At 41.3% G+C, this 25,161-nt stretch overlaps 2 protein-coding genes across 7 annotated transcripts in view; both read left to right on the plus strand.

Moving 5' to 3' along the window:
• The window catches only part of myt1lb (myelin transcription factor 1-like, b), a 152,605-nt gene extending 148,738 nt beyond the window's left edge, over positions 1-3,867 (plus strand). For all 6 annotated transcript variants that reach the window (XM_047344874.1, XM_047344875.1, XM_047344869.1 and 3 more), the window contains one exon: positions 1,256-3,867. In XM_047344874.1, coding sequence (XP_047200830.1) covers positions 1,256-1,396 — 141 coding nt within the window. In that variant the 3' untranslated portion in view covers positions 1,397-3,867. The remainder of the gene's footprint in view (positions 1-1,255) is intronic.
• A 5,041-nt stretch (positions 3,868-8,908) lies between these two features.
• LOC124855355 (peroxidasin) overlaps positions 8,909-25,161 on the plus strand; it is a 77,538-nt gene continuing 61,285 nt past the window's right edge. Inside the window, exon 1 of the mRNA XM_047345137.1 lies at positions 8,909-9,195. Within this exon, the coding sequence (XP_047201093.1) occupies positions 9,011-9,195 (185 nt within the window). The 5' untranslated portion in view covers positions 8,909-9,010. The remainder of the gene's footprint in view (positions 9,196-25,161) is intronic.

The raw sequence follows: 25,161 nt of genomic DNA on the forward strand, positions 1-25,161 counted from the left end.
AATTTGTAAGCATATTAGTTATTATTATACCTAGCTATTTACTGGATGAAGTGCGGTAGCTGGGGTAAGAGTGAGCATACTTTGTTTTGAGTCAGGAAGTTAAAGCAATGACTCTTAACATTACTTGAAATAAAGAAAAAAAATATTTGGCTTGAGCATCAAAACTGAAGTTAGAAAGAGTTTCTGGAATACTCAATAAAAAGGAATTATGGAGGATATTTTTATACTTTAATCAAGAATATTAGCTTGTACATTTGAATAACCAACTTTTTAATGGTAACAAACCTTTTCTACACATTTAGATCAGAATTTAACTCAAGAGGTTGGTTACACACAGCAAGCTGCATGTTCAGTCAAACAATAATGTTAACAGACAGAATGACGCCTGATTTATCATCTCAAATTTGAGTGAAGATTTTGGGCTAACCAGAATGTCAGAACTACTGGTCAAACATTTTAGATACCCTTTGTCATTTAATGGGTCTCTTTATTTTCATGACTATTTATATTGTAGATTCTCACCGAAGGCAACAAAACTATGAATGAACACACATGGAATTATGTAGTAAACATAAAGTGTGAAATAACTCTAAACATTAATATATTTTAGATTCTTGAAAATAGCCACCCTTTGCCTTGATGACTTCTTTGCACCCTTTGCATTCTCTCCATGAGCTTCATGAGGTGGTCACCTGAAATGGTTTTCCAAAGAGTCTTGAAAGAACTTCCCAGAGGTTCATTGAGAGACGGTCAAAGGTTAATATTTCAGTCATTACACCGAAGGGCAGCTACTTTAAGGAATCTAAAATATAAAACATATTCAAAGTTCTTTTACAATTTTTTGTTTGCTACATAATTCTATATGTGTGAATTCACAGTTTTGATGCCTTCATAAACATAAATGTAAGGTGGTCATGTTCAGCCTGGGGGGAGGAAACTATCTATTTGGCAGCTGCTTTTTTCAAATAGTGCCCTGTAGAGCCAACCTGTCTTAACAGTTGTGTTACAACCTTTCACAGGAAATCCTAACATCTCCTGTGAAAGGTTGTAGTTATGTTTTTATGTTCTGATCTGTAAAACCCTGCAACTGAACAAGAGCGTGCTTCAATCTTATCCATAACAGAACGTAATGTTTCTGTCATCTTGAACTAAAGGGAACTGGACTTTTTCTCTTGTTCAATGAAAATCTGAAGAAACCTTTAGGATTGCACATGTTCTAACTATCGCTAACAGAAGCTTTCGTTTGCTCTTGCAGGAGTCATTAGGTGATCAGAACTTTGACGCCTATGTCACAACTCTGACGGATATCTACACAAATCAAGACCAGTACCAGAGCGCAGAAAACAAAGCTCTGCTGGAAAACATCAAGCAAGCAGTTCAAGGGATTCAAGTGTAACATCTCGGGGAGACGTTGGTCCCCTCCATAAGAAAGAGATGCAGTGACGGTTTGACCTCCTCGGTTCGGTGCAGTAATTTGATATAGTGTTATATATATTCTGAATTCTGTTCTTTGGAGAAAAAAATGAGGTATTATGCTTAGAAAGACCTCAAAATTATTTCTTTCTTTCTTTTGTTTTGGGTCTTGCTTTTGAGGAAGAACATAAAGGAGTAAATCGCTAAATAGTTTTTGAGGACATTTACATTTTGTACGTTTTCATATGAGCTGACATAGTGTCATGTAATGTTTCTAGCTGCTCATGTATGCACATTTTTAGTGTATATTTCTGAACAGTAAGCTAACAAAAACAGAGGTTCTTTTTATTGATCGACAAAACAAAGCATTTCAGATAAATAAAAAAAAGTGGACGGTGAAAAATGAGAACTACAAGCAAGGAAGAAGCTTTTTATTTTCCACTGGATGATTCTGGACTTGATGAACTGAGATGTTTTCCCACCCTTCTTTATCTTCTTCCTGCGTGTAGATTGTCAAAAAGCAAGAACTGGTTTGTGAATTGCTTTATTTAAAAAAAAAAAAATGCTTGAGAATCATTTGTGCTTTGTTATGACGAAGAGTAAAGATGTGTCGCTGTAGGTGGGGCCATTTTTAATCAGTGCTGTAAATGAATTTTGGGGAAGAGAATTACCTGATGTCTGTATGAATGTATGAAGTTATATTTTAAACATCATTACACGGAAACCTGATGGTGGAAACCCCCTCCCCCCATTACTGTATCTAGCAGAGCCAATTTGCATGTTCTCATGCTCATCCCTAAATTAGTTTGAGGTAGAAAAGATGTTTAAAGACAATGACCTATAGAGGCAAGATTTTAGCCTTTTTTAAGAATCAAATCTGATCAATGGTATGTTGCTAGGATCATTAAATGTCTCAGCAATATAAAAACAAAATCATTTGTTTAAAAAGAGGTATACGCGATGCAATCTGCAAAAAGGAAAAAAAAGTTGGGTATATGCAATCTCTTGTTTATAAGCATAGCGGGGTAACATGAATCTTTTTAATATAGCCTATGTAAAATATTGATTTTTATACAAATCTTTTAATACGAAATGTCTTTTTAAAAAAGAGGAGGGAACCTGGACATTGAGTTTTAGGAGTAAAAAGTATATGAGTTGAACTTTTTTTTCTGTACGACTTTGCACAGGGACACCTTCGTTTCCATGTTTTGATGTTCTTACAGAAACTAATCGCAGTTACCCGTGAGCTGGAGAAGAAAAGGTTTTGTAGAGAGTATTTATAGAGAGCGGGACTTACAGGGTCGTTGTCCCCACTTATGTGCCAGTAGACTATTTGCACTTCTCCTTGAAGATATTATCCTTACGTATGGCGGCGTGCAATTTTTCCAGGTGACCTCTTCGGCACATGATCGGAGCATCCAACCGCTTGGAGCCACTGCAGGTGTGGATTTCCTCTCACTGAGTGCAAAAAGAGAGGAGGAACAGGGACTCTGAAATCAGACGAAAGGATGATAATAACCTTAGCAGTTATATTTTAGGCTGTCATAAAGTGTAAAAACATTAAATTTCTTTCATTTTTTGCTACGGTTTAGGAAGATGAAGTTATCCCCCCCAGCAGCACTTTATATCTAATCACTGTACAAAGGATTAAATAGTCAATCAGTTCAAGGTTTGAAAAACAAAAACAAAAAAGCAGATGAGGTGAAAGCTTGGAAACCTTCACAGAGTATGAGTACGCAGCCCTCCATTCTGTCACCATAGTTGTTAGTGATCATGTTCAGAATTTGCCTTTTCGAGAGCTAATGCAAAAAGGTGCTCGTGGTTCACCTGATTGAATATCATCTATTGTACTTTACGGGTCCTCATTTAGGACTCTACTACCCATCATACATGACTGCATTCGCCCTTTTCTCCACAGCATTGTGTCTGCAGCTTTTTGCCAATATATTAATGCTTCAGTAGAGTTATAGTTAGTACCAGTTATTGAATTAATTCTCATTAACGGTGAAAAATGGACAAAGGGACTTTAAAGCACAAACCAGCTGCTCATCCGACGTTGGTGCATAAATAACAAATCTGAAAAGAGTTATCTGTGACTATAGGGACACACAAGAGGTTTGTCACATATTTAGAATGCTCAATTTTCATATACATTATTGTGGATTCTTTAGAGTTTATTACTTTCTTGGGGCCGGTTCATTTTGAGGTTGATTTCAGCCGCCATTAACAAAGACAGGATTTTGTATAAACTATTGTGCTCTCTCTGTGGAACTGAAGTTTGATTTATTTTTGTACTACACAGCATGGATTTGTTGACATTTTAATTTTGCTATAAATGTGTGAGATCACAAGTTGCTGTGATATTTCATTTATAAATTGTGAACTTTGTACAATTTTGTCATGCTGGATGTTGACACATCTTACTCAGAATAAAGAAAACAATGTGTTGCCAGAGGCCTGTAAAATGGTTTATTTTGTGTCAGCAATATGTAAAATTTATTGTGAGAGCATCCCCTAGTTGTGCAAATGTCCACAGGGAAGCTGCCCAGAAGCCAACAACATGACTAAAGGGGAGCTACAATTGTTTCTGTCCAACATTGGTTGTCTTCTACAAATGACACCAATGTCCAATGTCTCTGGATCAAGGAGTACGGTATCAGGTCAAAAGCCTTTTGTTTCAAAGAAGACATCTATGCCTGTCTAAAGCCAACCAAAACCTTGTGGGAGAAGATGTTACAATCTGAGGAAACCAAACCTAAATGTTTTATCCACAATTCCAAAAGGCATCGTTGGCACCGAAAGAACATCATCCACACAGTGGTGGTGGTTGCATCATGATCTGGGGTTACTGTTCTTCATCCGGACCTGCTTTTTTGTCAAGGTTACTGAAATCATGCACCGAATATGTCAGCCTTCATCCAAAACCATCTGGTGTCTTAAACTTAAAATGAAGGGAATTTAATTTTCAGCATTCCAGTAAGCCTGAGCATATTTCTGGAATGGCCTAGCCAAAGTCCAGGCCTAAAGACCACAGAAAATCCATTGAGTCACTTGAAGAGGGATGTGGGCAAGAGATGTCCTGACCATCTGATAGAGCTGAAGAACTTTCGCGAGTTAGATTGGGCAAATATTACCAAGTCAAGATGTGGGATGCTGACAAACATGCAAAGAAGAATGAATGGCGTTTTTAAATCATAAGCTTCTATAATAAAGTATTAGTTTACATGTGTGGGCACTGTAATCAGGCTGTGCAGCTATTTATTTTTTTTGTTTTTTTGCAGAATTGTAACAGAATATGTGTCAATTAAAATGTGAAAAAGGTTTGAAAATAGTTTTTATGATCTCACAAAAACCTTACAGTTGAACAGGAGTGGGTACACATAAAATGTTTAAAAGGAGATGTAAATCATGTAAAATTTAATTTGAATTTGTCATAAACCAGTCAGTCTCAATCATTTTTAATACATTTCACTTATAGTTCAACAAAATACAAAGCAAGCCTGAATAAGCTCAATTCAAATTGTGAATGAAATTTTTTTTGGGGGTGGGCTTATATAATGGGTCAAAGTTTGAAAGTTTGTTATACTGCAGTCATAATGTTTCAAAAAAGATTCTTATAGCACTGTTGCATTGCAGTGTAATACGTTGACTCCTTAGCTGCAGCTTTATAGAGTAAATTGGCGGATTTTCTTGATATCCTTAAAACACTCAGTTTACAACCTTTGAGGGCATTTTGAAGTACAGAAAGACATTGTTGTAAAATGGGAGTTTTTACTCTCTTTTCTCCCTGTGAACCACCGGGTTCGTTTCTCTCCAGTTCCAGTTCTTAATTTAAACCCAGAATTTAAATCAGAAATGAAAATGGCCCCTTACATGGCTTGATCAACAGGTAAATTCAATCAGAATTAGCTTAAGTTATTGGATACAAAAGCCATCCATCCATTTTCTATACCCACTTATCTTTGTAGGGTCATGGGGTTAGCTGGTGCCTCCAGAGGTCATTGGGCGAAAAGCGGTGTACACAATGGACAGGTCGCCAGTCCATCACAGGGAATATTTGATTGGTGTAGTATCTCACATATTTTGTAGAACTAGATTTCTATTATTGTAATACTGATCATATTTCTGTTTTTTTTTTGTTTTTTTTCGTTTGTTTCTTTTGTTACTATACAAGGTCTCAGCCAGACGTTTGAGCTGAACTGATCTCTTGGATGCAGTTTTCAGTACAGCTGCCAGACCCCCTTTAAGGAGGTAGCAGCATGATTTAAGCTAATGAGGCAATTTGAGTTTTCTACCCTATTAGCTAAAAAATAGATGTCAGTTCTGAAAGCACAGAGAGGAGAGGGGCAATGATGTAGACAATAAGTCAGTTTATTTGGGTGCACTGTTGTCTATTTAGCCTGAAAGTTGACTTCCTGCTGCTTAAATAGTACACTGCTTCTTTTTTTAACTGGCAACAAAGAAGAGTCATACAGCAGAACAGACATACAGATCGTTTCAGTGTTTATGATGAAACCATTAGGGAACTCAAACAAAGCCTTTGCTTATCATTGCAGTGTCTATTGTTGGTCAGTATAAGGAAGCTCTAACAATAGCAAACGGAAAAGTATTGTTAGTAATAGGATAAGCTGACAATGACAACATGGATTGGCAACAACACACACAACTGCCTCTGACCTGCAAAACCCCACAGCATCAAGAAACAAAAACAGAGGGTGTATGATTTCAGTTTGAGACAAAAGATAGTTTAAAAGGCTTGACACGCTAAACCACAACTAACAGGAACTTCACTTGGGAGCAACTTATTTTTCAGAATAAGGAGCAGAGACTTTAAAAGCCTCATTCAGCTGGCACACTTATCCTAAATACCAGCTCCTTTAATGTATTTTAAAATTATTTGAATATATATAAAATTATTTATACATTAGATGTTATATTTGTATTCAAGCTGTTTTAGCAGCCTGTGTGTACTTTCGTAATTTGGGTGTTTTTTCCCATGTTTTATTCAGATCTTCCAGCAGATGGTGGCAAACCCAAACTTTGATAACAACACCTCTGGTAAAATGATGCACAGGAAGTTTAATGCTTTCTTTTTTTTATTTAAAATATTAACCAGTTGTGAGACCTAATTACCATACATCCATTATTATTTAAATGCTTTTTGGGGTTAAAAAAGTGCTTTTAATTTAAATGAATTAAACAAAGGTAAGTAAATATAATGTGACACCAAGACCACAGATGTTATATCATATAGCATTTATAATGACATCCAGTTTGTTAGTTGTCTTGTAATCACAAAAAAGTATTTACACCTCTTGAAATGTTATCAAATCTTAACATATGGCTACACAAACCTTAAAAGATTTTATTGGGATTGTCTGGTGAAAGAGCAACACAAAGTGCACACATTTTAAATAAAATAGACGTCATATATGGTTTCAATCATTTTAAACAAATAAAAAACTGAAATGTTTGGTGTGCAATTTAATGCAGCCGCATTTACTCCGATGCCTCTTTTAAAGTCCAGTGGAATTAAATGCCTTCTGAAATCTCCTAAGTATTAACTAGAAAATACCCTATTGTAATCTACTCAGTATAAATACATGGTGGTGGCAATATGATGTGGGGATGCTGTTCATCAGCAGAGGTTGTAAAGGTGATCAGAGTTGATGGAAAATACATGGAGCTAAATGCAAGCCAATCCTCCAAAACAGTCTTTCAGAGGCTGCAAAAGGTCAGTACAGAGACTGGTACAGAGATTCACCTTTCATGTGGACAAGAACCGAAAACATATACCAAGAGGTGCAATAGAATGGTTCGGATTAAAACATTTTCATGGTCTGTTACATAAAATCCCAGTCAAGTACAACAAAATTTTGGTCGAATACATTTGTAGAGCACTGTTGAGATTAGATAAAAGACTCCTGAAAAAAAGGTAAGGAATGGCCTGGGGAAATGTCTGTGTTGTGCTGTGTTGATACAGATCGAAGGATTCAGATACAGATATTACTTTTTCCTCAGAGCTGGTAATGTTGTTTTATGGTCAAAACATTAAGATCTAATAAACTTAGTCCCCAAACTATACTTGAATGGAAAGCCTCAGAAGACTCCTAAAGAATATTCTTGAGGAGTGATTAAAGTTTATGTGGTCTGTTCTCAGATAGACAGACAAACACTGCTTTTTCTGTTTGCAACCCTAAGTTGGTTGTGCCAAATTGCTGCTCAAACTGAGCCTTGTTCTGCTGGATGTTTCTTCCAGTTAAAAAGGAGTCACAGCTTTCCATTGTCACCACATGCTCTGGAGGTGGGATTGCTGTAAAGTCAGCAACTGCATTTGGACTTCTTGACATAGATAACGTTTGACCAGCTGACATCAATTGGACTGTTTTGTGTTAAGTTTAGAATCAGATTGTACTGAGTGTCATTGTATGTAATCTGTCTATATAGTACTGTGAAAAAGCATTTTTCCCCTCTTACAAATTCCTCCTGTTTTCGCTTATTTTACTGGCGCATCAGACAAAGATAACCTGACTAATTACAAAAAGAGGTTTTCACATAAGGCTTTTATTTAAGGGGAAAAAATTAATTCAAATCATTCTTGTGTGCCCTAAATCTAATAACGGGTTGCTACTCCTTTGGTGGCAACAACTGACATCAAGTGTTTGTGTAAATGGGCAATACATTTTTTACATTTCGGTGGAAAATGTTTAGCACACTCCTTTTTTGCAGATTAAGCCACACTGGACCTTTTCAGCCTGTTTAAGATTATGCAACATCAACTTAATCAAAATGAAGCTTACATTTTGACTAAGACATTTTCCAAAACCTTCTTCTTTTTTAACCATTAAGAAGTGGACTTGCTGGTCTGCTTTAGATTATTGTCCTGCTGCATGACCCAAGAGTGCCTAACGTTAAGGACACAAACTGATGGCTGGAAATTTTCATTCGTTTCTTTGGTATAAAGCAGAATTCATGGTTCCACTGATTACAAGTCGTCCCGGTCCTGAAGCAGGAAGGCATCCCCAGACTATCACACAACCAAAACCATGCGTGACTGTCAGTATGGTGATCTGCTTCTGAAATTCTGTTAAATGTATCCTAGATGAAGCAGGACACACCTTTGCAATTTTGTTTTGTCAGAAAAAAAAAAGCAACACCAGAAGAAATCTCCAAGGGTTCAAGTTGTTTTCTCACAACACTAATTAGTGAATCTGATTTATTGTGTATTTCTATATAATTTGAAAAATTAGAGTATAGGGTTAGGGGCGCTTTGCCAAATGTGCTTCATGTAATTTAATAAGTCCAAAGTAAGGCATTCCATTCGTGTGTGTGTGTGTGTGTGTGTGTGTGTGTGTGTGTGTGTGTGTGTGTGTGTGTGTGTGTGGTCAGATAGCTGTAATGTGAAACAACTTTGGGAATCTTTGCATTCTTTTCCATTTGGCTTTCTGGTTGCCAGAAGTATAACCCTGCCCCACTTGCTGCGTGTCTCGGTGTGTGTGCATGAGTCCGCCTCTCCCACAGCGTGTGTGTGTGTGTGTGTGTGTTGGAGCAGGGCAGCTGGCGCTCTCTGCTCTCTGCTCGGTTCTCACTGCTGGAAATGGCGATCCGGGCTGGCCAGCTCTGTTTTCTGCGTCTCCTGCTGGCGCTTTTCGCGGTGATCGCCTGCGGACTGCAGTCTGCGCTTTGCTGTCCGAGCCGCTGCTTGTGTTTCCGAACCACGGTGAGATGTATGCATCTGAACCTGGAAACCGTGCCGGCTGTGTCTCCGCAGACAACCATTCTGTGAGTAGCGTTTTATTGTCCCCCTCACCCCCTCCCCTTCTCTCTCCAAACTAACGGGAACTCGCCACAGGATAAACCGGGAATCTAATGCACGTATGGACAAAAGGGAGCCTGAGCACTTTAAGATATTCTGTAACAGTGATTTATAAGGGTTGCAGCAACTTGGACCTTAAAACAAACTTTTTTTGTGCATGACGTGCAGGTATAAAGGACCTGTGGAAATCTTAGAGCAGAGGTTAATAAAATGTCTCAAGAGGTTTTCACCTGCTTGTTTTAGGTAATGGAGGATAAGATCTGCTAAAATATGATTCCTCAATAAAGTTCAACATCAGCCAGGGATATTTCCTCTATTCAAATAAAAAATAAGCCATTCCTGTACAGGCCAATAATAATAATAATTTATTTAACGGGCCTAATTTCTAGCATGGTTATCTGTGGAAAGTGTAGATAGAAACTCTGCCCTTGATTTGTTTGCCTAGGTTTAACCTTCTCAGATTAAAGGAAGGAAATTCTTCTACCTCCACAAGCACTTGTGAATGGCTCCTCCTTGTCACGAGTCTGCTAAACAATTTCCTTTCACAGGCTGTCTGAACACAAAGCTCAACGTCTGCCCAGTCCATCCAGATATGTGCCAGTCTGATATCTCCAGAATGCAGTTCATAAAACATGACCCTGTAAATCGGCTTAATGGCTGGCAATAAATAGTCAAGTCAGGCCTCCAGCGCCACAGCCGCACTTAGAATAAGTCCTGTCCTCTGACAATAGTGGTCAGTTCACTACCGTGGACAAAGGTTTGGTTGGATTCCCCTCAAACGGAAGATGAAAGTCCTATGTGAGGAACACAGCTGAAGGGATTGTATTTTAGAGGGATGATCAGAGTAGCAAACAGTGGTTTCCCACCAGCTCTTAAATCTGTGGGCTTTGAAGCTGCAGCCACATGTTGCCCCCCCCCTACTCTTCTCTTCACTTTGCTTCGCTGTCATGTCAGGACGTGACTTCCTATCCAGGCTTCTTTTAGTCTGCTGTCTGAAATGTTCCATGAACGACTTGCTGCCTCAACCACGAGAAATACAGTTCTTATTGTGAGAATGTCTGGAAACCTTTTTATATGGAATCACATTAAAGGGTTATGTGTTTAACACTTGCGGTGCTAAAGTGAAGAACTGGAGCTTTAGGTTATTTTTATGTTTTGTTGTTGTAGTTACATTTAACCTGGAATGTCCCCTGTAAGGATCAGGACAGTTTCCCTCTTCCAACAGGCAGCAAGACATTCCAGGCACACTAGAAGAGGATTTAAGATAGTTGTCATTTTGTTTCACGGTTAAACACAAAGTTTAACATAAAGTTTACCTCTGAGCCATTCTTTACCTTCCTTTTTATTGGTGTGATTCCCTCTCTGGGTGCTGGATTACAGAACTCTGCCTGCAGGCCAGCATTCAGCTGAATATTCAAGATTAATAGACATCCCACAACAGCTGGTATGTAGATAAGGCTCTGTTAAATTCTACCATCTTTAGTTTAAATGGGGTATTAATGTGCAAAATAATTGGTCAACCATTATTAGCTTTTTAAGTCATTTTCATCTGTGTGCATTAAGCTCTTCTTAAAACTCAGAGTTTCACTGTCTTGTAGCACAAAATCATTAAAAATACTGAATACCTTTTGTGCCAAGTGCTCATTTAAAGTCCTCTGCCTCCACCCCTTGTTTTTTTTTTTTTGGGGGGGGGGGGGGGGGGGGGGGGGGGGGGGGGTTGCATTATGTCTGGTCTAATGATTCAGCTGTTTTCTCTTTGGACTGTCTGGCTGAGGGCCGACAGAATATTACATTCCCTCTCTGTAACGACTTCACTGTATGTCTTCTCACTGATTTCTTAGAAGTGGGGGTATGGTTAGGCAGTTTTTTGCCAGCATATGATTTGAACCCTTTCTGTCATTTGCATTGTAGTTTGAAAATGTTAAGCGTGAAAAATCTTGATTGGATTTTTGATATGGGATTATTAAAAGGACATAATTAAGGCTTGGCATTGCAGCTAATGCCTATAAGAATGACAAGTCAGCCATTTAATGTAATTTGGGAATATGTAACCAATGACAGAGCAGCTAATCATATGACTTAGTTACTAGAGGTGTCACAACACAATCCAGTGGACATGTTTATATTTTGTTAGAAAACTAAGAATCCAAATTGTTTTGTTTGCACTGAATTGAAAATGTGTTTTAGAGAATCTGTAATCAGTGTAAAATAATTCACACAAGGCTTGTCCTGTCTATGTATTGCATTTTTTATGCTAAGGTGGTCCAAAAGCCAAAAAAGAATTGAAAATTCTCTTTTTTGTGTTTTCAGATACAAAAAAGAGCTGATTAAATGCAGTCCAGCCTCATTATTCCCAGAAGGCTTAGAAATCATTTATGTTACAACAGTCGGCTGATTGGGGCGCTATCACATGAAGCTGCCGAGTATGAGCAGCAGGTAAAGCAGTAAGATATTCACCATGTTATAAATACATGAGACAAATGAAGCAGTATTGTAAAAAGACAGAAGAGAGGAATAATTATGGCATGCTATTATGGTTAAGCAGATATTTTCACATCTCCTTAAATGAAGTGGCTTATCTAAAGAAACAAACAATTATTTGTTTAAAGCAACTCAAGAAAGCTCTGGTATGAAAACATCCTTAGAGTTCACACAATTGTCTACTGGCTTGGGTTGATATAAGCAAGGCGATGGCCTCTTCAAAATAACCCAACTTATTGGGGTACTAGCTTTTTGAAATATTTGTTAATGTAGTTTATTTCCAGACCCTTATTACACATTGGTAATGAAATGTTGAATAGAACTGTTTATTCATCATCATATGATGCTTTTCTTCACCATGGTTTGTTGATGTAGTAGAGTCTAGACATGGATCGGTTACCGGGATCAAGGTGTAAAAAGAGAGAGAACATAAAGTTAAAAACTGAAATAACAGCAAATAATGCAAAATTGGAGAGTAGTGTGAGAATGTTGCGAAGAGGGTGAAATTGGTCATTATGTCCTCCAGCAGCCTAAACCTATAGCAGCATAACTACAGAGATAGTTTCAGTTCAGATTATTTAGTTAAACGGCGCTTATTTACAACAATGTCGTCTCAAGGAACCCCACAAATGGTCCCACTGATGGTCATTGTTATACTAAAAACCACAACGATTGGGATACCTCTCTCTGTCAGACTGATTATAACCATTGGAAAAGCGAAGGGGTCATACAAGGTAGCAGAAATGGAGGGTGTTTTTGCACCTGAATCATAACTGAGCTGGTTTAGGCTAAATCTGACTCCCCCGTACTCCATCCAACAGGGACTGAGAAAGGCGGAGGTAAAAAATAAGCAAGATAGCCCAAGCCACTCTAACTATAAGCTTTATCAAAAGGAAAGTTTTAAGCCTAGCCTTAAAAGTAGACAGGGTGTCTGCCTCACAGACCAAAACCGGGAGCTGGTTCCACAGGAGAGGAGCCTGATAACTAAAAGATCTGCCTCCCATTCTACTTCTAGAGACTCTAGGAACCACCAGTAAACCTGCAGTCTGAGAACGAAGTGCTCTGTTAGGATATATGGAACAATCAGATCTTTGATGTACAGGTCCTTCTCAAAATATTAGCATATTGTGATAAAGTTCATTATTTTCCATAATATAATGATGAAAATTTAACATTCATATATTTTAGATTCATTGGACACTAACTGAAATATTTCAGGTCTTTTATTGTCTTAATAAGGATGATTTTGGCATACAGCTCATGAAAACCCAAAATTCCTATCTCACAAAATTAGCATATTTCATCCGACCAATAAAAGAAAAGTGTTTTTAATACAAAAAACGTCAACCTTCAAATAATCATGTACAGTTATGCACTCAATACTTGGTCAGGAATCCTTTTGCAGAAATGACTGCTTCAATGCGGCGTGGCATGGAGGCAATCAGCCTGTGGCACTGCTGAGGTCTTATGGAGGCCCAGGATGCTTCGATAGCGGCCTTTAGCTCATCCAGAGTGTTGGGTCTTGAGTCTCTCAACGTTCTCTTCACAATATCCCACAGATTCTCTATGGGGTTCAGGTCAGGAGACTTGGCAGGCCAATTGAGCACAGTGATACCATGGTCAGTAAACCACTTACCAGTGGTTTTGGCACTGTGAGCAGGTGCCAGGTCGTGCTGAAAAATGAAATCTTCATCTCCATAAAGCTTTTCAGCAGATGGAAGCATGAAGTGCTCCAAAATCTCCTGATAGCTAGCTGCATTGACCCTGCCCTTGATAAAACACAGTGGACCAACACCAGCAGCTGACACGGCACCCCAGACCATCACTGACTGTGGGTACTTGACAGTGGACTTCTGGCATTTTGGCATTTCCTTCTCCCCAGTCTTCCTCCAGACTCTGGCACCTTGATTTCCGAATGACATGCAGAATTTGCTTTCATCCGAAAAAAGTACTTTGGACCACTGAGCAACAGTCCAGTGCTGCTTCTCTGTAGCCCAGGTCTGGGGAATGCGGCACCTGTAGACCATTTCCTGCACACGCCTGTACACGGTGGCTCTGGATGTTTCTACTCCAGACTCAGTCCACTGCTTCCGCAGGTCCCCCAAGGTCTGGAATCGGCCCTTCTCCACAATCTTCCTCAGGGTCCGGTCACCTCTTCTCGTTGTGCAGCGTTTTCTACCACACTTTTTCTTTCCCACAGACTTCCCACTGAGGTGCCTTGACACAGCACTCTGGGAACAGCCTATTCGTTCAGAAATGTTTTTCTGTGTCTTACCCTCTTGCTTGAGGGTGTCAATAGTGGCCTTCTGGACAGCAGTCAGGTCGGCAGTCTTACCCATGATTGGGGTTTTGAGTGATGAACCAGGCTGGGAGTTTTAAAGGCCTCAGGAATCTTTTGCAGGTGTTTAGAGTTAACTCGTTGATTCAGATGATTAGGTTCATAGCTCGTTTAGAGACCCTTTTAATAATATGCTAATTTTGTGAGATAGGAATTTTGGGTTTTCATGAGCTGTATGCCACAATCATCCGTATTAAGACAATAAAAGACCTGAAATATTTCAGTTAGTGTGCAATGAATCTAAAATATATGAATGTTAAATTTTCATCATGACATTATGGAAAATAATGAACTTTATCACAATATGCTAATATTTTGAGAAGGACCTGTATGATGGAGCTAGATCATTAAGGGCTTTATATGTGAGGAGGAGAATTTTAAATTCTATTCTGGATTTAACAGGGAGCCAATTAAGGGAAGCTAAAATAGGAGAAATATGATCTTTCTTTTTAATTTTCATCAGAACTCTTACTGCAGCATTTTGAATCAGCTGAAGGCTTTTAACTGCATTTTGTGGACATCCTGATAGTAAAGAATTACAATAGTCCAGCCTTGAAGTAATGAATGCATGGACTAGTTTTTCAGCGTTTAAACACAAAAAACAACAGCAAAAAACAAAAAGGTATAATTTTCCACACAATATGTCCTTGAGAACTGCTGCTAGATTTAGTGGGTGTTTATAGTTTTGCTTTATAACATCATTGTAAGAGTAATGATGAATATTGTATACTCTTTTTTTATGCTATATCATGTTACACATTTTAGTTTTTTAGATTTCAGTGTAAATATCCATTAAACCATTAATGTTATCATGCCATGAAGATCCCACGTCAAGGAGTTTCAGTAGGGATTTGGTGTTGTTATTCCATCATTTCAGATCAGCCATTCTTTTCTGCTAATTTCCCCTAAACCCTGGCCTGGTCTGCCCGAGAGACAGGGAGAGTGAATCAGAAAGAGTGTGGAGTCTGTTTAGCTGGAATTTGCTGCAGTCAGGTTGTGTGAGGAGGTCAGTTTCTGCTGCTTTATGGAATGCAAAGGCAGAAATCCCCAAAGCTTTGCTCATTTGCGCACAGAAATAGGGCCCAAGATAGTTGTTGATGGGGTCTCCATTGGCTCCGCTCCCATAAACTGCCAAAGCAGAACAGCTGGAGAGTTTAGAGGAAGACTTTTTTTCTTTACTCAGTCTACAAGTACTTGTGAATCTCTTAGAATTTGAATTTCATTTATTCCCCTTTGCTTATTATAAAATTATTTGTTTTTTTCTTTAAATGCCATATATCATCTTTAAGTTTCAAAGTTTTCTGCTGTACTCTGAGAGCATACACAATATTACCAGAAGTATTGCATCACCGTGTACCAACCACTTTCACGGCCACATGGATATATAATTCAAAACCACATACAGACTGCTTTTATAAACATTTGTGAATGAAAAGTTCGCTCTCATGAGCTTGGTGAATTCCAGTGTGGGATCATACCTCCTGTGTTCTTTGTTATTAAATATACGACTGTTGTAATTATGATTATGAATACATTATTTAATATTTAATATTAATAATTTAATATTTTATTAAAGGGGGATGGTCTCGCGTCTCTCGTTCGGGCTTGGCCCGGCCGGGTCCCGTGAGGAGCAACCCAGCCACCAGGCGCTCTCAGACAAGTCCCGACCCCAGGCCTGGCTCTAGGGTGGGACCCTGGCTCCGCCGTACCGGGCAACGTCACATGCCTCGATTTTGTAGTCGTCATGAGGGGTTCTTGAACCGCTCTTTGTCTGACCCGTCACCTAGAAACTGTTTGCGATGGGAGACCCTACCAGGGGCATTTAAGCCCCAGACAACATAGCCTCTAGGATCACTCAAACCCCTCCACCACGTTAAGGTGGCGGTTCAAGTAGGGGGGGGGGGGGGCCAGTGGGCCCTCCACCTGCAGGGGGAACCGTGAGGGACCGGTGCAAAGAGGATTGGGCGGCGGACGAAGGTGGAGACCTCGGCGGCCCGATCCCCAGATGCTTAGGCTGGCTCTAGGGATGTGGAATGTCACCTTGCTGGGGGGCAAGGAGCCTGAGCTGGTGCGGGAGGTCGAGAGATATCGACTAGAAATAGTCGGGCTCGCCGCCACGCACAGCGTGGGCTCTGGAACCCATCTCCTCGAGAGGGGCTGGACTCTCTTCTACTCTGGAGTGGCCCACGGGGAGAGGCGGCGGGCTGGGTGTGGGTTTGCTTGTCGCCCCCCCGCTCAGCCGTCTCGTGTTGAAGTTTACACCAGTGGATGAGAGGGTCGCATCCCTGCGCCTTCGGGTTGGGGAGAGGTCTCTGACTATCATTTCAGCCTACGGGCCGAGTGGTAGTGCGGAGTACCCGGCCTTCTTGGCATCCCTGTCAGGGTTGCTGGATAGTTCCCCTCCTGGGGACTCCATTATTCTGCTGGGGGACTTCAACGTCCACGTGGGAAGTGACAGTGACACCTGGAGAGGCGTGATCGGGAGGAATGGCCTCCCCGATCTGAATCCGAGTGGTGTTTTGTTATTGGACTTCTGTGCTAGTCACGGATTGTCCATAATGAACACCATGTTCAAACATAAGGGTGTCCATCAGTGCACTTGGCACCAGGATACCCTAGGCAGGAGGTCAATGATCGACTTTGTTGTCGTATCATCAGACCTTTGGCCGCATGTTTTGGACACTCGGGTGAAGAGAGGGGCTAAGCTGTCAACTGATCACCACCTGGTGGTGAGTTGGATCCGCTGGGGGAGGAGAAAGGCGGGCAGACTCGGCAGGCCCAAGCGCATAGTGAGGGTCTGCTGGGAACGCCTGGCGGAGCCCTCGGCCAGTGATGTATTCAACTCTCACCTCAGGGAGAGCTTTGACCAGATGCCGAGGGATGTTGGAGACATAGAGTCCGAGTGGACCATGTTCTCCGCATCTATTGTCGATGCTGCTGCCCGTAGCTGCGGCCGTAAGGTCTGTGGTGCCTGTCGCGGCCGTTGTGGTGAAGGGAGAGCTGAGCCGAAAAGCGAAGCTCTCGATTTACCAGTTGGTCTACGTTCCTACCCTCACCTATGGCCATGAACTTTGGGTCATGACCGAAAGAACGAGATCCCGGATACAAGCGGCTGAAATGAGCTTCCTCCGTAGGGTTGCCGGGCACTCCCTTAGAGATAGGGTGAGGAGCTCGGTCATCCGGAAAGGGCTCGGAGTAGAGCCGCTGCTCCTCCACATTGAGAGGAGCCAGTTGAGGTGGCCTGGGCATCTATATCGGATGCTTCCGGGATGCCTTCCTCAGGAGGTGTTCCAAGCACGTCCCACCAGGAGGAGGCCCAAGGGACGGCCCAGGACACGCTGGAGGGACTATGTCTCTCAGCTGGCCTGGGAACGCCTTGGGCTCCCCCCGGAGGAGCTGGAGGAGGTGTCTGGAGAGAGGGATGTCTGGGCGTCTCTGCTGAGTCTCTGCTGCCCCTGCAACCCGGTCCCCGATAAAGCGGAAGACGACGAGTACGAGAACGAGTACGAGTAGTGCAAAGACAGTGAGCCAGACCATCTTGTCCAACATGAGTGTCTAACCTCTTAGATGGGCCTCTGGAAGAATGGTGAAAAATTCAGATAAACACATTCCTTGTGGAAAGCAAAGAATGGGCAAACATCATATACCTACTTTATGTATTAGGAAAAGGTTGTCACTCTAGTTCATATGTGTGAGAGGGCAGACAAGCGATTACTTTTGCCGATATAGTGTACTTAGAATAAGCCAATGGCATGAAAACAGCATTTTCAGGCAATTTTAGCTATTATGGGGTAAATTTAAGAAGCCTTAAGAAAAACTGTAATTTAATTCTTCTTATGTTGTATATTAGCCAAAATTGCATTATTACGTCGTAGTTACAACTGGGTGTATGCCATAAATTCAATATTCTTGAAGTATGGAGAGCTTTTCCACATACAATGGTTAAAATGGCTCTATCGCAATTATTGAGTACACATTTTCATGGCAATATTAATCTGTCTGCATCCAATTCATTGTGAGTTTTGTTTCTCTCATACGCTGTGAATGCATCACTAATACACAATCCCAATAGGTAAATTTTTTACCTGACATACTGCATCGAGCATCTGTGTTTATATACTATGAAATGGTGACAGTGAGAGTTTCAGATGTGCAAATAAATTAGACTGAAACTGAAGAGGAGTCAGGTGGGCTAGTTCTTAAGAGAAACAGCACTGTAATCTGGTGTGGATTTCACAAGGAGGATGTCCAACAAAATGAAAAAACATGCAGCAAAAAGAAGGAGTACTAAGTATATATTCCACCACCTGAACAGTCATCCCCTGCAAAATGCTGAATATGGTCAACTCTGCATGTCAATGTCTCCCCACACTTCAAATAAGTAAACCAGCTGTGAGGCAGGTGACACTTTTTTGTTTGCCAAAGCCATACCATAAGTCAGAAAAAGTACAAAGTGGAGGGAAATCACAGTCAGAAACAAAATATATTGCCAAAGACATGTCTCCTGTCTGTGATTCAAAAATCTTATTAAGACACTTGATGCAAAGTATGACTTGCCTGGTTGCAATTTCTTCCACAGAAAAAGCATTACCAAAGTTGTAAATTTGAATTAAGAAAATATAACCCAGCAGCTAACAAACCTAAAGCTGTTGATAGGCTTGTGTTTTTGGCACAGAATCTCTAGGAACGTTTGCACCTTTTGCATTGATGAGACCTAATCTTGTTCAGGGGTACTAGTCACCATCTGGATTTTGGATTCTGTTATCACAACTTAACATAATTTCCAATTTTGCCACTTTGTGTGGCATGTGTTGTTGTTTATTGTTTAGCACATAAAGAACAATGGTTATTTAAATGGTTTTGAGATGTTCCAATACCTTTGATGTGACTTTTACTGGGGTTTTGCATGCACTGTCTGAAAAACACTGTGTATAACTGATGTTTAAAAAATTGTTTAAACATTTAATTCATTCAGATTTTTTGTATTAAAAAAAAGTATTGAGTGTTCAATTTTATAAGTATACCAATGCAACTTTAGGCACTATGTGGCTGAAAATATTATTAGTTTTTGGAAATTATTTAAACATATTGGGATATATATTGTGTATTGTGATATAACGTTAGACCCGATCATCATAGCTCAGTTTGGGATCCATTTTTCTATTTTATGATTACAATCACTTCTTTGTCTCTTCCAAGAGCTGACATTTCTGGTTCCAGCAGACACTGATCAAACAGTAAGAGTGTTGATAATCTCTAAGTACTATGGTACAAGTTTATCGTAAAGAGTAAGATAGGATCGGAATAGTCACCTAGTCCATGCTCTCTAACATGCAAATCAGAAAATGAATGGAATACTCTAATGATTCGTAATGTAAAATGCAAAGTTATAATTTTGTCTAATTTTGAATAAGTTGAATAGTTTGAGGGACAGTTGGTAGCACTGTTTCCTTCCAGCAAGAAGGTCCTAGTTTGAATCCTAGCCTGGAGTCTTTCGGCATGGAATCTCCATGTTCTCCCCTTGTATGCGTGGGTTCTCTCAGGGTACTCCAACTTCCTCCCACAGTCCAAAAACATGACTGTTAGGTTATTGGTCTCTCTAATTGTAACATTGGGTTGAATTTTTCTGACCCACATGCAGAATCACACTCGGAGACCATTCAAAGTTTGCAAAATATTTATTTTGTACAGGAGTGACATCACTGGGGAAAACTGGAAGCTAGAATCTGGTGCTCTGTGAAGGACAGACAAAGTTAGTGAAATTCTCAGAAGACCTTTTCAGATGCATAGTTGTCAGGCAGCTTTGAGGCGAGGCAGCGATATGGGTGGTGAGCCTTGAAGGAGGGGTTTGGTCGAGGATGTCAACTCAATGTGCCCACAGGTGCGTCGGAGAGCGGGCAGGTAGGTTGGAGCAGCCAGGTGCTGTGAAAGACGGCTGGGGATTCTTCATCAGGTATTTTTACGATCATCTGAGTATTGGAAGAAGAAATCCGGGAAGCAATCAGCTTTTTGAAACCTGGAGAGTGGCAGCAGAGAAGCAGGCTTAGGCAGGCAGATATCCAAGTTGTCAGAGATACACAGGCAATCACAAGAACTGGGACTGAGGTTTGAGTTACCACTTATGTGGGACCATCAGGCGAAGAATGCTCATCCCGCAGCTCCTTTTAAATGCTCCAACCTGGATAGATTGCAGGTGTGCAGCATTCAGCTGTGCACCACACCCATCAGCAGCTCTGCACCCACATTGTGACAATACCCCCCTCTCAAAGACCGCCTCCTGGCAGTCTGGAAGACTGCCTCCTATCAGCCACCCATTGGTTACGTGCACTGGTGCGGTTTGAGGCTGAAACGGTCCTCTTCCATACTCATCTGTACTTGCGGATGTGTTGATGGACAGAGATAAGCCTTTCAACCCCAGGAAAAAGCAGTGGTTAGTAGCCCAGTGATATTTCAAAGGGGGAGAGACCAGTAGCAGAGGAGACGTGGCAGTGATGCGCATACTCCAGCCAGGGGAGATGCGAGCTCCAGATGAAGGGTTTCAACGAACATAGGCAGCGGAGAGTAGCCTCAAGTTCCTGGTTCAGTCGTTCCACCTGGCCATTGGTCTGAGGATGGAACCCAGAGCTAAGGGCGACTTTAGCGCCCAGAGCTGAACAAAACCCTTTCCAAACTCTTAATATGAACTGGGGCCCCTGGTCTGTTAGGATCTCTTGGGGAATTCCATGCAGATGGAAGACGTGCTTGATTAATAAATGGGCTGTTTATAAAGGGGAACAAGGTGGCAAGCTTTGGAGAAGTGGTCAACAATGGTAAGGATGACTGTAAAACCCTTTGAGGGTGGCAGACCAGTGATGAAGTCCAACGCTATGTTGGCCCAGGGTCGTTTAGGGACGGGTAAAGATTGTAACAAGCCTGCAGGGGGCCGGTTACGGAACTTATTACGGGCACATACACAACATGCTTGGATATAAGATTTGACATCCTCAAAAAGAGAGGGCCACCAAAAAGATCTTCTGATGACGGCAGCGGTATGACTAACCCCAGGGTGGCACGAGAATCTAGCTGTGTGTGCCTAGTGAATAAGGCGGGCTCTGACTGTACTGGGAATGTATATTTTATTAGTCAGACCGGTACCAGGATCCGGTTTGGTTTCTTAGGCCCATAGGACTTCATTAATGTATTTCTCCAAACAAACTCTTTCATGGTTGAAAATGTTAAATAGTCTGCAGGGAGTTTAGCTCCAGGGATAGATAAATTCCCAGTCGTATGGTCGGTGTGGAGGTAATGAAAGGGCCATTGGTTTGCTGAAAACCCCCTTCAAATCGTGATACTCTGGGGGTACAATAGAAACACTAGGGATTGTTACCTCCTTCCCCGTCTCGGAGGGCACAGGGGATACATGGGCAGCCAGAAGCAAGGAGGATAGACAACGGGTGCTCCAGGACTCAATCTGACCCTGGCTCCAGTTAAACTGGGGATTATGGAGGCAAAGCCATGGGTATCCCAAAACCACGGGGGACTGTGGGGAAGAAAAACATAGAATGTTAATTTTTCAATGTGATTGCAGGACACCACCAGTTCAGCGGGTTTGGTCTTGTGGGTTATTTGAGAGAGAGAGAGATCTACCATCCAGTGCCGAGACCCGTATAGGTGTAGGTAGTATCATGGTGGGAACGTGGAGTTGTTGAACCAAGTTTTCATCTATGAGAGTCAGACGGGAAATGTCTTGCCCGTCAATACTCCCGTTACTATTGGCGGGCATTCCCTTATGGCCGGCATGGGTAATTGGCTACATAGTGCCCAGCTTGGCCGCAGTATAGGCAAACACGGCTCTCTATTCGACATTGCCTCTCCTCTGGTGTTAGTCGAGTTTGCCCGATCTGCATGGACTTGGCTGTCTTTTTTCCCTGACTCTTTCTCGGAGCCGATTATCTAGGGAAATTAATTCATCTAGGCTCTCTGGTTCATCCCTGCAAGCCAATTCATCCTTTAATTGTTTGTCCAAAGCTTGGGTAAAGGCTCCCTTAAGGGCCTGATTATTCCAGCCTGAAGAGGCTGCAAACTTGCGAAAATCTACGGCAAATTCTGCTGCTGATATGTATCCCTGTTTTTGTCTCCATAACTTCCTGGTAATTTCTGATCCTGATTCAGAGTATCCAAAGGTTTGTTTAAATTCAGAAACAAAAGTGTGGAAATCACACACACACACACACACATCTGTCAATTTCACCTGAATAATGCTGGCCAGTCATTGTACAAGAGAAACACTTAAAACATGCAGGACAGAGGACCCTGAGAACCATCCATCCATCTTAGTGTTGTGTTTTTGTCAGCTTACATATTTACAACCTGACTGTTGTAGAAATAATTCTCTACAAATGCATACTGATGTTTTAATTCTTTTCAAAAAGGACAGACAGCTTTGCAAATTCAAGTTCATAAAATTTGAAAAATGTGTAGCAAACAGTATATTATCATTATATAATCTAAATAAGTCACAGTCGTGAGATCAGGTTGTGTTAAAATGCACTGCAAACTAAGTCATGTTATGGGAAAAATTTCCAAATTTAGTGCAAAACCGTACATGGGACTGCAACTTTGACTGTTTTTATCAGCTTGACATTACGGGTCTTTCTTCCTGTGTGGGTAATTAAGCCTGGTAGGCTGTTCATTTTCAGGCCATTTGTACAGGCAAAGCCAGAAAAGGTCTGTCAGCCCCTCCACAGGGTTGTTAGCATTGCCTCTTTAAACTTCCTTCTGGGTCTCTTGCCATCACAATTCATTAATGATGGTTAACAAACATGCTTAATGAGTCCTACAACAAATCTAATAAAATTGTCTAAATTTTCTAAAACAACATGACAGACTGCCCCGGTCACTTAATTTGTTGAATGGGTTTAACATGTTTTGTTTACTAAATGTTCGTGATAGTTTATTCAGAGTTTTTGCTGGCTATGAGGGGAGTCATTTCCCCTCTAATTTCAACTTGTTCCCAAACAAAGACAAAGTAAGATTACAGACTGCAGTTGCAGAATATAGTCTTTACTTCAGGTGATGTTAAATTAAAACAAACAGTTTTTGCATGTTTGCAAAATGATATTTAACATGGCTTTAGCTTTAAAAAATTGTCCTTGAAAAGATTTGTTTTAGAAAGATCAGCATTTAACATGAACGCAGATTTTCTTTATTCTTTGCAAATCCCAAGAACAATCACTTAAAGGTAACTTTGCCACTTCAACATTCCACTCATTATCCAGGGTCAGTTTTTAGTTTAGGTTGAAGCGTTTCGGGACATTCTAATCAGCTGAGAATTTCCTTCCCTTCAGATGACAGCGGAACCGATCTTGTCCTATCTGCCTGACCTTATTTAGCCTTCTATACAAAGAAACAGTCGCTTAAATACCATCTGAACAAATAAGGTGAAGTCAACAAGTTTTAAGTCTTGCTATCAGCTCTTAAAAATGTAATGTATGTGTATAAGTATATAAGAGCTTTCTTTTACTTAATTAAAGGCACTGTAAGAGTGACCTCAGAAAAAATCTGAACTGCTGCCCTTTTGTGTGCTATGTGCACTAGGTGCTGCATGAATCAGCATGTAGGCTTATTCATTTATCCTCCTCCTCCTCATCCCTCATGCCCAGAAGAGGCAGGACAGTGTCTGCCTCAGCATGTCTGGACAATGTGTCCTGCAACGCTGCCATACAGAGAAGTTCTCCCTTAGAGTATCACATTTCCAAGGAGGACAAATCACCCTGGATGTTCTTGACTCTTTCTTTTTTTTTTTTTTTTTTTTCTGGAAACACCAAATTCTCCAAGTTCTTTTATTATTAATGTCAACCTGAAGAATCATCTAAGTTTGACATCAGACTTCTTGCAGAATGGAAATTAATAGTTTACTTTTTTTTTTTTTTTTTACCCTGTCCTGTCCGGCAGAGTATCACTCAGAATTGTTGTCTGAGTGCCAAGAAATTGCCCAACAGATTTACTTTCACAAGCGGAGCATCACAGCTAATGCTTTAAAACTCTGCTTGATATCTATAAAATAAACTTTATTATAAACTTCTTTGGGAATATTTCAATTGTTACGGACACGGAGACTGAAATGAAAAGGAAAAAAAAAGCTCAAAAAAGAGAGAGATGATGGAAAAAGGGGAGAAAAGGAGGAAAGAGTGGAGGAGAGGAAGGATGAAGAGAATACAAGATTACACCCTGCTTGCTTATACACCAGCAGCTGTTTTTTTTTTTTTTTACAAAATAGTACACGGTAATTCTGAATGTAAAATGTACTTAGTGAGAGGTGCAGCCCAATATAAAACATCTGTGTATCTGTCAACACCTGAAGCTTAACACCTGTGAGTATGGGTGTGGCCATGCTTTTGTATACAAGGTTTCTCCACAAAAATATGCAATAGCTAGTGTGAGGACCCACAGGCCTGCCCCGTGGTCCCTGGACGGACACTGAGGAGATCCGAGCCACAGACATCTAAAGGCCCCCCAAAGCACAGGAACCCCAGGAGAACCACCACTGGGACTACCGCAACCCCCCCAGAGAAGAGCAGTGGAGAGTCCCAGGGGAACCACCTAGCAGTGACAGTGCAGAAGCCCCAGGAAGCCGCAGCGAAGAGCCCACAGGCCTCGCCGGCAGCCGTCCACGCCCGAGCAGATCCAGCCATGGACCCAGAGGCCCAAGACCCCAGGACACACCACCCCCGAAGCAGAGGCCCGACAGAGCCCAGGGGGCCAGGCCCCGGCAAGCAGCCACCGGGAGTGAGCCAGCACACACCAAAGCACCCGGCCCTGGACACCGAGAACCACAAGTACACCAGTGGGCAGAGACTCCAACCACCGGCAGGCGGTGTGGCGGGGAGGAAGCTGATCCAGGAGAGGGAGCAGTCCAAGACCAAACCTGTCGCAAAAAAAAAGAAAAACAAAAAAAAAAACAGGCACACACAGTCACAATCACTCACTCCCACCCTCATGCATACACATAAAATCACTCACACCCAACGTAAGGATAAACAACAATGGACGACATACACTCACTCACACTCCCCATGCATACTCTATACTCCCAGGTCCAGGCGCCGGTACCCCCTAGGGGCATCCAGCCCCC

Source organism: Girardinichthys multiradiatus, chromosome 19 (genome assembly GCF_021462225.1).
Source record: "Girardinichthys multiradiatus isolate DD_20200921_A chromosome 19, DD_fGirMul_XY1, whole genome shotgun sequence".
NCBI lineage: Eukaryota > Metazoa > Chordata > Actinopteri > Cyprinodontiformes > Goodeidae > Girardinichthys > Girardinichthys multiradiatus.